Source organism: Colossoma macropomum, unplaced genomic scaffold, assembly GCF_904425465.1.
Source record: "Colossoma macropomum unplaced genomic scaffold, Colossoma_macropomum, whole genome shotgun sequence".
In the NCBI taxonomy this organism is placed as follows: domain Eukaryota; kingdom Metazoa; phylum Chordata; class Actinopteri; order Characiformes; family Serrasalmidae; genus Colossoma; species Colossoma macropomum.
Genome location: NW_023494806.1, coordinates 17,837,639 through 17,853,466, shown reverse-complemented (window position 1 = coordinate 17,853,466; position 15,828 = coordinate 17,837,639). Strand labels below are relative to the sequence as shown.

At 40.1% G+C, this 15,828-nt stretch overlaps 2 protein-coding genes across 2 annotated transcripts; one reads left to right on the top strand and one right to left on the bottom strand.

Annotated features, from left to right (window-relative positions):
* Nucleotides 1-327: 327 nt before the first annotated feature.
* On the bottom strand, nucleotides 328-4,060 carry LOC118826872 (heat shock protein family B (small) member 11). Its single transcript, XM_036597904.1, has 5 exons — nucleotides 3,836-4,060; nucleotides 2,461-2,567; nucleotides 2,294-2,362; nucleotides 2,170-2,213; nucleotides 328-2,079 (listed from the first exon to the last, which is right to left on the bottom strand). The coding sequence occupies exons 1-5, from the start codon at nucleotides 3,925-3,927 to the stop codon at nucleotides 1,987-1,989; spliced, it is 405 nt and encodes a 134-aa protein (XP_036453797.1). The 5' UTR covers nucleotides 3,928-4,060; the 3' UTR covers nucleotides 328-1,986.
* Nucleotides 4,024-8,021, top strand: smn1 (survival of motor neuron 1, telomeric). The gene is made up of 9 exons (XM_036597902.1): nucleotides 4,024-4,176; nucleotides 5,107-5,178; nucleotides 5,297-5,416; nucleotides 5,613-5,810; nucleotides 5,897-6,058; nucleotides 6,899-6,970; nucleotides 7,381-7,491; nucleotides 7,624-7,697; nucleotides 7,916-8,021. Exons 1-8 carry the CDS (start codon nucleotides 4,129-4,131, stop codon nucleotides 7,675-7,677), a joined length of 837 nt encoding a protein of 278 aa, XP_036453795.1. The 5' UTR covers nucleotides 4,024-4,128; the 3' UTR covers nucleotides 7,678-7,697; nucleotides 7,916-8,021.
* The last annotated feature ends 7,807 nt before the right edge of the window (nucleotides 8,022-15,828 follow it).

Sequence of the window (15,828 nt, the reverse complement as noted above, 5' to 3'; positions counted from 1 at the left end):
TGCTGCTACTAACTTTGGTTTTATTTATAATTCAAAAGCAAAAGACTAATAATAATCATAATTTTATTTATATAGCAACTTTCAACCATAAAAATGCAGCTCAAGTGCTGCTTTATAGTGTTTGCAAATAAAACAATAGTTCGGTATAAATAAAACTTATGAAACAAATGGAGAGATGTATCAGATTTGTAAAAAGTAATAAACAGAAAAACTGAAGTCATTAACGTTAAAAAAAGAATAACAGTTAAATCAATATGACACATGAAATACAGTATTATCCATAAAAATACAAAAAGAACAAAGTGCTAATAGAATGGAAAACAAAAAAAACGTCTCCAACTGTTTTTTTTTCAACTAGTAATGACAGCAGCCTGACGAATGTTAATAGGTAAATAATGTAAAATCTTTGGTGGATTGTAGCAGAAAGCTGCTTCACCAGTCTGTATAGTTAATGCAATATATATTAAAAAAACTACATCAGTACAGTGTTATGGCACTGCTGTTGGGATTCATACATTTTATTCAATAAATTAAAAAAAAATTGTTTTATAAACTGCAAAATAAAGCAGTGTAAAAAGCTTTATACAGTACATTTTTATCTAAATGCAACCACAAAATTCCAGCTTATCTTTCAGAACTGCTTGCTATCATTCAATTTTGCTACCAGCCTGTAGCATAGCATAGCTTTATGTCACCATTACACCACTCTGACATACCAAAAATGCACTGAGCTACGTCATGACACAAACTGTCGGCAAAATGTCATTAACAGTAGGCGTTATGTCAGCCAGACATAAAATCTGACAAAAGCAGGCTTTATGACAACCGACACCTGTTGGAATAAGCCTTTGTAAATGTCTAAGTATGTTTTTCAGATGTCAAAGGTTTATGAACACTGCCTTTAAATTAAGCGATCCTAAATGAAGTAAGGGTGTTTTTAGTAAATAACAGAAACTTGTAGGAAATAATATGAATATTATATGTATGAGTATTATTAATGAATACTATAGGTTTTTAACTCCCATGTATAACCATTATTTTCAGCAAGCATTTATAAAGGTCCTACAAACAGTAAGTAAATGCTATTCAGAGAATGCACAATTATGGTGGCCTTTACTCCCATTTTTTAAAAGCAGATTTGCTTTTATTAGCTGTCTGAGTCTGTTCTGTAGAAAACGTAACATTATGAATGTAGTAACTACACCAAACTTGAGTCTCTAGATTATGATCTATACCACTTAGACATTAGAAAATCTGCTTCCAGGTGTTTTATATTCAACACCAGTCTCAATGTATTTATACCTGTGATTAAAGTTAGCTTCATATTTAGATGCAGTTGAATTTGCTCACCCCAGCCTGGACGACCAGGGTCTTTTCTGTGTGGAGTTTGCATGTTCTCCCCATGTCAGCGTGAGTTTCCTGCGGGTGCTCCGGTTTCCTCCCACAGTCCAAAGACAAGCAGTTAGGCCGACTGGACACGCTAAATTGCCCCTAGATGTGAATGTGTCTGCTCTGCGATGGACTGGCGACCTGTCCATGGTGTTACCTGCATTCCACCCAGTGACTGCAGGGATAGGCTCTAGCACCCACCGCGACCCAGAGGGATAAGCGGCTTAGAAAGGGTGTGTGTGTGAATTTGCTCATATACATTTGCTTGTTAATATTACATATTATCTTTATGGGGTTTCTTCAAGAGATATAGCCAACTGTTAGACTAATGTCTGCTTTATTAATCATATTACTGATGGAGAATTCCAAGTTTCATGTAAGCTAATACTAATAACAGTAAAAGAAAAGAATTTGTTAGTTCAAAGCATTTATTGTGTAGAAAATGTAGGGTAATTGCTTTCAAGAAATTACCACTATACATTATTTAAAATATAAGGCTGCTTTACAAATGTGTACAGTTTAGAGTTCCGTTAACTGATTATAAAAATAAACAAACAAAAAAAAACCCCAGAAAATTAGTTAGAAAAATGGATGATTTCATGCTTGCACTCCCACTTTGTGCACTGAGACAAAATGATCATATCCAGAGAGGATGAGGAACCGCAAGTGTGTTGCAGTCGAGCCATCAAGCTGCAGAAAACATACACATTACATGTTCATGTTTTAAAAGCAGTTTAACTTTGGCTGGCATGATTGAAAAGAGGAGGAAGCTTAACTCACAGTTATGTCATTAATTTGTAGACTGTTCTCTGTCTGTTCAAACTCTAAAACACAAAAAAACCTGAGTCAGTCTCTGTCTTTAACACTGGACACAACACATTATATCAGCACGTGCATTTTTTACCTTTCTCTGCTACGACTTCAAATTTGTCTGCCTCTTCTCGTGCGTTTTTCTCTATCCGTAAACGTTTTACTGTGATAAACATTTCAGGTCATGTTAGATAATTCAGTTGATGAAATGTAGCAGAACCGTAAAAGATAACTTTGCAGGAAAATACATACAAAGCTTACCATTAAAACTGTGAATGGAGATAAGTGATACTTTCATGTTATCTGGGAATCGAATGATGAACTCTTGAGGAAACATGCCGGTGGACAGCCAGAACGTCTCTGTTTTTCTGCAGTGAAAGCTCAGATATAAAGTTACCAAAGGCTGAACAAAGTCAACAGATTTTATGGTTTTTAAAGATTCCTGTTTGACAACAACAGATCAAACAACTCATTGTAGCTAAGAAAACTGCACCTACTATACCCCTTATTTTACATTGTCAGTAAGAGATTGCATTGATACTACAACTGAATAACAAACTTTAGTTACTGACTTGAGCTTGAGGATTTATAGCTTGACATTAAGTTTTTCTGGACAAGTATATCCATATTTTACAAAAAAAAAGTCACGTATCTATAGAAACAGGTCAGTAGAATCTGTTGCACACATTTATTAAAATGTTAGACCACTGTGTAACTCTTGTTAACATGTCTGTAAGCATTTGTTGCTTTGACTAAAGAGTAGGAGTTGGACAAAGGAAACTGCAGTAGCACTCAATACAGTGGGACTATCACATCATTCTCAACATAAATTGGTGTTGCTGGTGTTACTTTCTCAGCATCCTCTTTGACAATCATCTTTTCATCAGTTTTCCCCAATAGCCCACTCACTTCTTCACAACCAGTTGGACTGATCAGTGCATTATCGTTTTGTCTGACCAAAAGATTAGCAACAATTAGAATTCCACCAATTTTTCAAAAACTTCCGCATAACTAAAGTCAGAATATAACAAACACTTATAAAAGGTGGTTCATCAAGGGTTCTTTTGTAAAGGCAATGGTTCTACTTAGAACCATGAGTTTTATATAGAACCATTTCATGCTTAAAAGCTTCTTTGCATGGTAAAATAATCCTTCAGATTGATGGAGAATGTGTTGTAAATGGTTCTATATAGCACCAAAAAAAGGGTTCTTCTGTTGTTACAAGCATGACATAATAACAATAGCAGAACCCATTTTGGTGCTAAGTAGAACCACTTACAGAAGGTCCTACATAGAACATTACAACACATTCTCCACCAATCACCATTTAAGCACAGAATGGTTCTACATAGAACTCATGGTTCTAAATTGAACCATTGTTTTTACTAAAGAACATTTGAAGAGCCATCTTTTTTAAGAGTGTACCGTTTCTCTACACCGCATAGTTTCAGAGCAAAACAATATGATCGACTTTGTTTACATGAGTGATTGAATTATGCAGACGTTTTGAAAATTCGATGGAGTTCCCCTTTAGTGTAAAACCCTGGGAATGTGTTGCTGCTAAACGCTGAACACTGTTAGAACTGATACTGTGCACTATCGTCCTACACAACCTCGGACACACAGATTCACTCACCCGTCAGTAACGTTCTCTGGTGGGTGGTTCTCGTCGCTGGACGTAGCCAACACGACCTGAGCACCGAACGCGCTTAAGGCGGTGTTTATCATGATGGGTTTAGTAGATTTTACAGGACTTCAGCGATTCCCGTTTGGACGCTAAATAAAACCGAGCAGCGCGTTGCTAAGCAGCTCTTCCAAGCCAAGCCTATTTCGTCTCACGTTTTGAACGTCATCAACGTTGGTGGCGCACGTTGAACTTGGCCGGTGTTTTGCTGAAGTAGCTTGTTGTGTTCGTTTGCGTGTTTTTTCATGGCAAATGGAGCAAATGAAGTCGTATTTTCTCGTGGAGCTGGACAGGTAAGCCACCTTACATGGAGACTAAGAGGTACACGAGTTGAATTTTTGCTAGACAGACTCACTAACACTATTTAATTCCATATTGCTGGCTAGGGAAGCTAGGCTAGGCTAATTGTCATTTGGGATGCTAATGGTGCTCAGGCTAAAAGTAAGTATCGTTAAACGATTTAAGCACAATAAAACTAGAAGACGACGTGTATATATGTATAAATTATGAATGGCAAGCATGTAGCTACATCTAGGATTGCCACCTGTCAAGGTTTTTAGTTTGCCTGTCCAAGAGAAAAAAAAAAACTCCATTGTTGGACACCAAATGTCCAAGAATTTTCATATGTTAGTATTTCTAATGAAGGTTAAACTGTTTGTTTTTATCCAGGAAAACAGCTTGTAGAATAGGTTTGATTAGTTCACTTGACTCTTAATGTAAGGACAACTGTTTGGAAAAGGTGCACCGCTGGTGGCAACTTGGGGCATTTTTAGGCATCACATCAAATGTTAGCTGAGAAGATTAGGTACCGTAACTGAACTGACATCTGTTTACCTTAGATTGCACAATGAACGTACCTTCATGTTTGCTGAATTTAGTAAATAATCAAACTTTTACAGATTTCTACGGGGCTGAGGTGGCGACCCTAATCACAAGACGTGTTTTGTATTGTCAGAAATAGCAAAGCCAGTAGTTTACCACAGTGTTTCTCAGCCCTGTTCCTGGAGGCCGACTGCTCTGCACTTTTTTGCGTCTTCTCTGCTCCCAACACACATGATCCAGCTCATCAGCTCATTAACAGCCCATTATTGAGTTAAAGTGGCAGGAAAAGCACTAAAATGTGCAGGTTAATGGGCTTTCAGGAACCCCAGGGTTGAGAAACACTGGATTATCACATGTAGGATGAATTAGTTTAGTCAGCGTTGTCATCTTTTTTTCTTTAGAGTGAAGATTCAGACATCTGGGATGACACTGCCTTGATAAAAGCCTATGATAAAGCGGTTGCATCATTCAAGGTAACCTAATTACACTCATTCTTATGTCTTCCCTAAACGAATGCACTGGAATATCTTTAAATGTTTCCTTTTTTGTTGCAATCTTCTGGATTGTATCTTTTTTTTTCTCGTTTTTCAGAACGCACTGAAAGGGGAGGATGAAATGGCTCCACCTAAAAAAGAGAAACCTGGAAATAAACGAAAAAACAACAAAAAGAACAAAAGCAGAAAGAGATGTAACGCATCTCCTGACAGAGAGGTAGTTCTAACAGCCTCAGTGTTGTACCTTTTTCTTGTTTATTGTACAGTGCGGGGCTTCCTGAAAGCCTCTTAAATGATTGATTCTTAAATGGTAGAGAGAGAGTCACACTGAACTCTCTCCCTACCAGTAGGGACATTAAGACGCTTTTGGAAAACTGGGCCCAGATTGAAAGATTCCGTAATGTGTTTTGCAGTGGAAAGTTGGAGACTCCTGTTATGCGTTTTGGTCTGAGGATGGAAACGTGTACGCTGCGACTATTTCCTCAATCGATCTGGATAAGGGCACCTGTGTTGTATATTACACTGACTATGGTAATGAGGAGGAGCAAAATCTGAAGGACCTTCTGTCAGATCTTGAAGATTTGGAGGAGGAAACGAAAAAAACAGGAGAAGTATGTGTCCCATTCATTGCCTCTTTATGTGTGTTGATCAAGCATACAAACGTGCGTATGTTGACTGTTAACTTTTCCAACTGCAGATGAAAGAGGCTGAGTCTTCAACAGAGGAGAGTGATAGATCTTCTACTCCACACCAGTCTAGTCAACAGAAACACAAACCTAAAGGCAAAGCTCCAATGGGCCCCCCCATGTGGGGTCCTGGCTTTCCACCTGGCCCCCCTTTTGGCCCTCACCTCGGAATGGTGAGTAAGTCTTACACTTATTTCTGTAACGTGTTTGGTTTGTGGTTTCACCATGAGATTGACTTAGAGAATATTAGCAGTCCTAAGATCAGACTTGAAATCACTTTTGTTCTGTTTGCACTCTGACTTTACTTAAATCCATACAGTGACCCTAAAAGTAATTGGACATGTGAACCATACTTAAACATGTATTAATTTCCTTGTGTAAGAAACAAAACCAGGTGGTGTTTATTTTAAATAGACTATACCAAGACTGGATTTTTTTCCCCAAAGTATTTTTTCAATAGTTGGCTGGTGTGTTTAAGATCATTATCAGTTTAACAGTTTCTTTGCAGACTTCTGCTGGTTTGAATCCAAAATGTCTTTGTACACATCAGTGAACACAAGCTCACTGACACCATTGTAAGAAAAATAGCCCCAGTATCCTCAGTGCAGTCTGGTTGGAATTGTTCTCCAGGCTTTCTCCACGCAAAGTCTACCATCAATGTGTAGTGTTTTTCTCTGAATCACTTTGATTAACATTTTATAAAGTAACCTAAATAACATTAAAGTTTACCAATGGTTAAATGTCCAAATACCTTTTTGAGGTGGGTTTTTGGAGTTTTAGTTAGTGTTATTACAGAACATAACCATGAAGATTTCTAACTTTTCTGTTATGTGTGATAGTAAAATGATGTCACATTACCAAATGACCAAAGGCACAGTGACTAGAACTGTATGACTGAACGATTAAGCTTGATCAGTAGATGTTCGGTTACGTTCAGTTTAGGTTTACAATATACACAACCGTTTGTACAACTTTGCACAAAATAGTGTGTTTTAAGAAGGTGTTCTCCTCAGTCTAACAGAAGAAGAGGGGATCCTGGACCTGCCTTCCCTGGCTGGCCTCCAATGATTCCTCCTGGTCCACCGGTGAGACACTGTGTGGTTCGCTGTCTGTTGCTACTTACTGACTGTCATGTCTCTCATCCAAAATACATATTAGTCTCATACTAAATGGTGTCTAAAGTTTGCTTCTATAGTTTTGCACTGGAACTACAAGGCTAGTGTATCTAACAAGTAATAGAAGTTTGCAGCCATCAGTTTAGAATTGTATAGACTAAATCATCATACACTTTATCTACTAAATTGTACAAAAGTACATATGTTATAAACAGTATTAGCAGCTGTTACGTTACCCATGTAGCTTCGGTGCAAAATTAAAAAAAGCAAACGTGGGGTCTTATTTATTATATTAAGGGTAAGGGGGAAATTGTATACATGTAACTTTTGCCCAGAACATTGCTTTATATACCCAACTAATAAAAGCTTTTCATCTCCAGATGATCCCACCACCACCACCAATGAGTCCAGATATGTTGCAGGATGATGAGGCCTTAGGCAGCATGCTGATTTCATGGTACATGAGTGGCTACCACACAGGATACTACTTAGTAAGTAGCAGTCATTTGATATTCGCTACGCTGACCAAAGTTATACCAAACAGCTTTGTTTTAAACATGATTTATGAAGCTCTCTTACAGTTACTTTTTCTGTAATTTACCAATTCACTTTGCGTCTTCCAGGGCTTGAAACAAGGTCGCAAAGAGGCTGCGGCAAAGAAGTCTCATCACAAATGAAGTAGTTGGAAGTTCATCTGGTAAGTGTTCATTTTTTTTTTTTGTGTTCATAATTGTGTGTTTTGCTGTAGACATTATTTCCCTAATTTTTAACATTTCATTTGCATGGCTTAGTGTGTAAAACCATGATAAAAAGTGGCTGGAAAGGCGATATTATGAAGCTGAACTTTTTTCCCTATGTTGTCTTATTCAGCTTCTTAATTCAAGATGTTTGACTTGTTTTCTTTCTCTTACACAGGTTAGCATTTACTTCCACTGTGTGTTGGGTGGGAAAATCCATGTTCCATTTCATGTTTTGTATTCTTTGTACATAAATGAATTAAAAGCCATTATGTTCTTTTTCACCTTTTGTTTAAAGTGGTCCTTTTCTGAAAGTCAGTATGAAACAAATATCAGAATTTCCCTTCCATACTGTCGTATTTCCAAGTTGTTAAAACACAAAGTTTCTGAGCTGACTGTTTTCACTGGATGATAGGTGGGGGTGGTCGGAGGAGGAGGTGAAACATATTGGTTAAACGCAGATGTGTTTTTCTTAAAAATTCTATCAGATGATGTTTGCATCCATTGTAACGATGAATAGTCTTCACAAATGAGCCAAAACATTATGACCATCTGCCTAATATGCTGTTGGTTCACAGCGTGCTGCCAAAACAGCTCCGATCCACAGAGGCCTGTAAGCATGTCCCACAGATGCTTGATCGGGTTAATGTCAGGGGAATTTGGAGGCCAGGGCAACACTTTGAGCTCTTTGTCTTGTTCCGCAAACCATTCCCAAACAATGCATGCAGTGGGGCACAGCACATGATCCGACTGAAAGAGGCCACTGCCATTTGGGAGCACTATTGCTGTGAAAGGGTGTACCTGGTCCGCAGCAGTGGTTAGGTAGGTGGCATGTGTCAAATTGACATCCACATGAATGCCTGGACCCAGAGTTACCCAGCAGCATCATGATGCCATCACTTTCCCACATAAACAGTGCACATGTAACCAGCCATCCATGTGATGTAAAAGAAAACGGGGCTCATCAGACCAGGCAACCTTCTTCCATTGCTTTGAGGTCCATTCTGACATTCTGACCATCATTAAAAATTTCTGTGACTGGTACCTCAATAGCTCTTCTGGCAGTTTGGACCAGACAGGATAGCCTTTATTGCCCTCACACATCTCTCACCTGGTACTCACCACTGCGGACCGGAAACACCTCACAAACCTCGTCTGTCAGAGAGGCAGAGACGACTCGGCACATCAAAGTCACTCAGGTCTTTAAGGTCTGCCCATTTCTCCCTCGACCAACACGTCAACTACGAGAACTGACTGTTCACTTACCGTCCAGTAGACAAGATAATCAGCTAATTCGCTTCATCTTTAAGTAGTCATAATGTTTTTGACTCATTTGTCTGTCTGTAAATACATAAACCCTCTTTCTCAGGGATATGATAATTATTTGAATTTTAGTGCAACATCTAGAACTTTATTACTAACTTAAGTTTCTCTTTTGGCTGCCTCAGAGGAAATGTTACACTTCACAAAGAGGAACTTAAGTTTAAAACAGCAAACTATCAAGAACGACCGTTCATAGACCATCAGGAACTTCAACTACAGGAAAGTGTCCTAAGGACCATGGCTGCTGTAATTATCCATGTGATGTTTTGCAGTGTTTGACCACTGCAAAAGCCTACAGTGCATGATCTCAAGATTAAACATGGACCAATAGAATCAGTTGGGATATAAAGTGAAAATGTTTTTAGATGGTATACAAAATTGCAAACCACTTCAATGGGGTCCGTGTAGGAAAGAGTAATGAGGTAAAGTGAAAATGAGGATACACTCTACTGAGAGCACACTTTTCCATATTTTAATGCACAATTTACTCCTAACAGTAAAGTGTGGCCTGTGCAAAGGTTACGGCACTTTTTTATGTATTCATGTATATATGTTATGTTTTTTCTCGATGTGTTAAACCCAACAAATAAATTAATTCCAAATTTTACAGAAAAACTGTCGAGTTTATTCCCTGTAGAAAATCAACAAAATGTAATTTAACATGGGGTATTGCATTTGACTGTATATAACACTATGACAGTTTGATGTACAACCCCATTTCCAAAAAAGTTGGGACGCTGTGCAAAATGTAAATAAAAACAAAATTCAATGATGTGCAAATCATTTAAACCCTATATTTCATTGAAAACAATACAAAGACAACAAATCAATAGTTGAAACTGAGAAATTGTATCGTTCTTTGCAAAATATATGCCCATTTTGAATTTGATGCCAACAACACGTTACAAAAAAGTTGGGACAGGGACATGTTGACCATGTTTCATCACCTCTTCTTTTAACAACACTCTAAGTGTTTGGGAACTGAGGAGACTGACTGCTGTAGTTTTGAAAGTGAAATGTTTTCCCATTTTTGCTTAATATAGGCTTTCAGCTGCTCATCAGTTCAGGGTCTCCTTTGTCGTATTTTTGATTTTATAATGCACCAAATGTTTTTAGTGGGGACAGGTCTGGCCTGCAGGCAGGTCAGTTTAGCACCTGGACTCTTAATGCAGAGCAATCCTGTTGTAATACGTGCAGAATGTGGTTTGACATCGTCTTGCTGAAATAAGCAAAGCCTTCCCTGAAAAAGATGTCGTCTGGATGGCAGCATATGTTGCCAAAACATATATATATATCCTTCAGCATTAATGGTGCCTACATTCCTGGATGCTGTATATATATACTTTTTTCTTTGTGAACTGTTTTCACAGACAGTGGTTTTCAGAAGTGTTCCTGAGCCCATGCAGTGTTTTCCTCTACAGAATCATGTCTGTTTTAATGCAGTGCTGCCTGAGGGCCCAAAGATCACAGCCAGCAAATACTGGTTTTTGGCCTTGTCCCTTGCATACAAAGATTTCTTCAGATGTACCGTAGATGATGAAAAGCAAACCTTCTCGGCTATTTTATGTTTAGAAATGTTGTTCTTGAATTATTACACTATTTGCCTGCACAGTCTGTCACAGAGTGGTGAACCCCTCCCCATCTTTACTTCTGAAAGACTCAGCCTCTCTGGGATGCTCTTGTTATGTTATTGACCTGTTGCCAATTAACCACCAGGTGTTTTTCAAAATGGGCAAATATTTTTCAAAAACAACACAATTTCTCAGTTTCAACATTTGATATGTTGTCTTTGAAGCATTTTTAATGAAATATAAGGTTTAAGTGATCTGCACATCATTGCATTTTGTTTTATTTACATTTTTCACAGCGTCCCAACTTTTTTGGAAACGGAGTTGTATGTATATAAGGTATGCTAAGGTGTTGAATGTGTTATTAGTTGTGTCATGTTACTTGGACTCATTGCCTTATTAGCTGTTCTTGATACAAAAGTGATTTTCAGTTCTATCATCGTATGGTGCTGTTGCTGTATTGTGAAGACTGATCTCCTAGTCATGCGTCCTTTAACTTTAAAATTCTTGTCACAGCAGGACCTGTCAATGCAGTGTGCCACACACTGGGCTGATTAACAGTAACGCCTAATATAAGACACATTCTGTTCTTTAGAGCCCACTGAATTATTGTGTTGAGCCCCAGGCCTCTGCCTCCACTACTCAGCATGATCCTTGTGCTTAGATTATCAGCCTCTTACACGTTTTCTTAACTCTGACAATAGTAGACTCCTATAAGTAGCAACATATATCTAGAACAAAAAAGCATTTTAATTTCCAGAACAAAAAAGAAGGAAGTTGTATTAGCATTGCTAAAATAACTAAATAAAAATATAAAATAGGGCACAATAAAATCTGTGGATATTGGTGTTCCATTGATTTAAATCAAATCAAATCAAATCAGATTTATTGTCACATCACAAGAGTACAGGGACACAGGTGAGTGAAAAACTTGAGTGCGAGTTCCACAAATTATGCAGAGAACAGTATTTACACATAGATAAACAAAACTATAGATAGGATAGAAGAATAGATAAAACCAATTTAACTAAAATATATACATATAATCTTACACAATAACTTAAAAATAATAATATTGCACCGAGACATATAATATTGCACTGGGAATGTAGAGTGAGTGTAATCAACCATATACTATATATAGTAATGGATATTACAATGCTATGTAGATGTGCAAGTAATCACACTAGGTGTGGAGGTAGAAGATGGTACAGTAGGTGGCAGAGTATTTAGTAAAGTGCAAGGTACAGGAAGTTAAGTGGAAGCGCAGGGGGAGAGTATTGTCTTTGGATAGGTATTCAAAGTCCAGCTATGCAAGTAAAGTGCGGGAGTACAGTGGGTGCACGTACGTGTAATGGGAAGGGTTGGGCTGGGCAGAGCAGTGATTACTGGCTGTTCAATAGCCTGGTTGCATGGGGGAAGAAGCTGTCTTTGAGCCGACTGGTTCTGGCTTTTAAGCTTCTGAGCCTCCTACCACTCGGCAGCTGAGAGAACAGACAGTGACTAGGATGGGAGGGGTCCTTCATAATCCTTCTGGATTTCCTCAGGCAGCGACTGGTGTATAAATCCAGTAGGTTAGGGAGCTGAACCCCGGTGATGGACTGTGCTGTCCGCACCACCCTCTGCAGAGATTTCCTCTCACGAACAGTACAGTTCCCGTACCAGGTGGTGATGCTGCCCGTCAGGATGCTTTCCACAGTGCAGGTGTAGAAGGTCTTAAGGATGCTGGGGTTCAGGCCAAACCTCCTCAGCCTTCTGAGGAAGTAGAGGCGCTGGTGGGCCTTCTTCACCACCTGTGAGGTGTGCACTGCCCATGTCAGGTCCTCGCTGATGTGAACACCGAGAAACTTAAAGCTGCTGACCCTCTCTACCGCAGTCCCATTGATGGAAATCGATGGGTGTACTGTCTCCTGCTTCCTGAAGTCCACGATCAGCTCCTTGGTCTTACTGACGTTTAGAGAGAGGTTATTCTCCTGGCACCAGTTTTCCAGGATTTTAACCTCCTCTCTGTAGGCCGATTCATCGTTGTTGGAGATCAGGCCCACAACTGTTGTGTCGTCAGCAAACTTTATGATGACGTTGGAGCTGTGTCTAGCAGTGCAGTCATGGGTGTACAGGGAGTACAGGAGCGGGCTGAGCACACAACCCTGGGGGGCTCCGATGTTGAGGGTCAAAGAGGAGGATGTGATACTTCCCATCCTTACCACCTGCCGTCGGTCCGTCAGGAAGTTCAGGATCCAGCTGCACAGTGTGCTGTTCAGACCCAGATCCCGGAGCTTGCAGTCGAGCCTCGAAGGAACGATTGTGTTGAATGCTGAACTGTAGTCTACAAACAGCATTCTCACATACGTGTCCTTCTTTTCCAGGTGGGAGAGGGCAGTGTGCAGGGTCAGGGCGATTGCATCGTCGGTGGATCTATTCCGCCTATATGCAAATTGCAGTGGGTCCAGGGTGGCAGGCAGTGAGGAACAGATGATATCTCTGACCAGCCTCTCAAAGCATTTGCTTACGATGGAGGTCAGGGCAACAGGTCGCCAGTCGTTCAGACAGGTAATACTAGCTGTCTTTGGAACTGGCACAATGGTGGCTAGTTTGAAACTAGCTGGCACGACCGAGAGAGACAGTGAGGTGTTATAGATGTCTGCAAAAACTCCTGCTAGTTCCCTGTAGCAGGCTTTAAGCACTCTCCCGGGAATGCCATCTGGTCCTGCTGACTTGCGTGGGTTCACCCTCTTGAAGGCTTTGCACACATCAGCTACGGAGACGGAGGGGGCGTTGGGATCAGCGGTGGGCGGGGCGCTCTCCAGTGGTGCTGCGGGAATTCCGTCGAAGCGAGCGTAGAAGTTATTAAGCTCGTCCGGCAGATCAGCGCTGGTACTGGGCAGAGTGCGAGAGGCAGTTTTATAGTCAGAGATTGTATTTAACCCCTGCCATAAGCTTCGTGTGTTGGCTGTGTTGAACTGTGCTTCCACTTTCATTCTGTACGCACGTTTAGCTGCTCTGATGGATTTACGGAGAGCGTAGTTGGATTGCTTGTACTCCTCCGTATTTCCCGCTCTGAATGCAGCGCTGCGTGCGCTGAGGGCGGAGCGAACCTCACAGTTCAGCCAGGGCTTCTGATTGGGGTAAACGCGGACTTGTCTGCAGGGCACTACGTCATCAACACACTTGCGTATGAAGGCGGTGACTGTGTCTGCGTACTCGTCCACGCTGCCCGACGAATCACGGAACATTTCCCAGTCCACATGATCAAAAAAACCAGTAACATTTAGTGCAAAAAGAGTTAAAAACAAACACAAAAACAACAAAAAACTGCAAAAGTAAGCGGGAGCTCGCAACACGGCAGCCATACTCGGCGCCATCTTGAATCTTGTGTACAAGATTATCAGCATCAATAGGAATCCAACCTACAAAGCACTGATACTATCTTTGATTGTTCTTGTTTTTGGATTCAATGTTATGATAGTTCATGTTATTTACCTGTTTTAAGGTTATGTATTTATTTCTAACTGGTTTATTTTATAATGATGTTAATTAAATCTGTGAGACTGGGCTGTTTATTTGGGTTTAAGAATTTTAATAATTCACAGTCTTATCAGTCAACAAATCACTGATTAATAAAAACGGAAGTCTTTCATATTGGACCATACAAAATTATATCGGTCAATAATATTCAAATTTTTAGCTTCTTAAAACTGGAATCGGTATCAGTGACAAATTTTGAGCCTATATTAATGTTAGATATCCAAAACAGAAGACATTCACGAAATTGCAGAAGGAATTATACTACAAATAAAAATAACAGGTTCTCCCCAAGTTGGGTTAGCCTGCACTGTGACTTGTCAGCATTTGAATGTTCAGATTTACATATATATTCTGTCTCTGAAATAGCTTTTAATTACACTTTGCATGTTCATACTGGCTGTAAATCTTTGTGAGAGTTTAAATAAGCAAACATTTCCTAGTCTTTAAACTGTCCTCCTGCTTATAATCTGAGATAATCTTCTGCTCCATTTCTTTTCTTTCAGCTTCACTCTCCAACTCTTCCTAAGTAGATAATTTAGGAGGATAGAGAATCCCCTCAGGGGGAAGAGAAAGAAAAAACAAAAGGAGAAAACAAAGAGCAGAACCTGGGGGTAGAGTTAGTGGGAGTTTGGGGGCTGAGCCTGAAATGGAACTGGAGAGAATGAAGTGGAGAAGTACTTACATAAGCCAGTATGTCAACTTAGGTCCGTGTTTAGCAGCTCCAGTCCTGTAGGCCACCTATATTGCAAGTATCACATTTTCCTGAATCACATCACTAGCGCTGAATCATGTGTGTAACAACAGGGGGAAAAAAATGAACCTGCAGTGCAGGTGAACTGCAAGACTGGAGTTGGGAAACATGGACTGGCTGTGTAAGCTGCATCCAGGCAAAAATCATACTAAAATATACACTCACTGAGCACTTTATTAGGAACACCTGTACACCTACTCATTCATGCAATCATCTAATCAGCCAATCTTGTGGCAGCAGAGCAGAAAAGCATCTCAGAATGCACCATACGCTGAACCTTGAGGCGGACGGGCTACAACAGCAAAAGACAATGTTAAGGTTCCACTTCTGTCAGCCAGGAAAAGAAAGCTGAGGCTGCAGTGTTCACAGGTAAAACTGGACAGCTGAAGACTGGAAAAACATAACCTGGTCTGATGAATCTCAATTTCAGCTACAAACAGTATGGTCAGTTTTTTGTACCGGATGGACTACAGTCTGGAATTGAACTACAAAATGTGGTAACCTTCTTTGATTGCAGTGATTAAAGTCCCCTCCACCTGGCCTTAAAGCCCAGAGAAGTTTCCAAGAAGCATCCAAATCCACAGAAGAGCCACCAAGCAGCGCCACCGACAGAGGGCGCACTTCACACAGCCAGTAGCCTCTCTCTCAGTGAGGACTCTCAGCACGCTTCACTGTGGATGAGAGCGGAGCCACGACGTGTCGTTTGTGGTCGCCTGTTTGATGCCAGAGACCATCGGGAACGACACATAAAAACACTGCCTGGTCTTTTAGGAGGAAAATAGTCGCCACTGAGGCGAAAACTTCGCTACAACTGGAAAAGCCATCTTCTGAACATCTGAGAAAAACACTGGTCGGGGAGGAAAGCTGAGAGAGAGGGAGACTGTTTCTTAGGAAACCCGAAGTCGGAGTGGTTTGGTCTTCAGA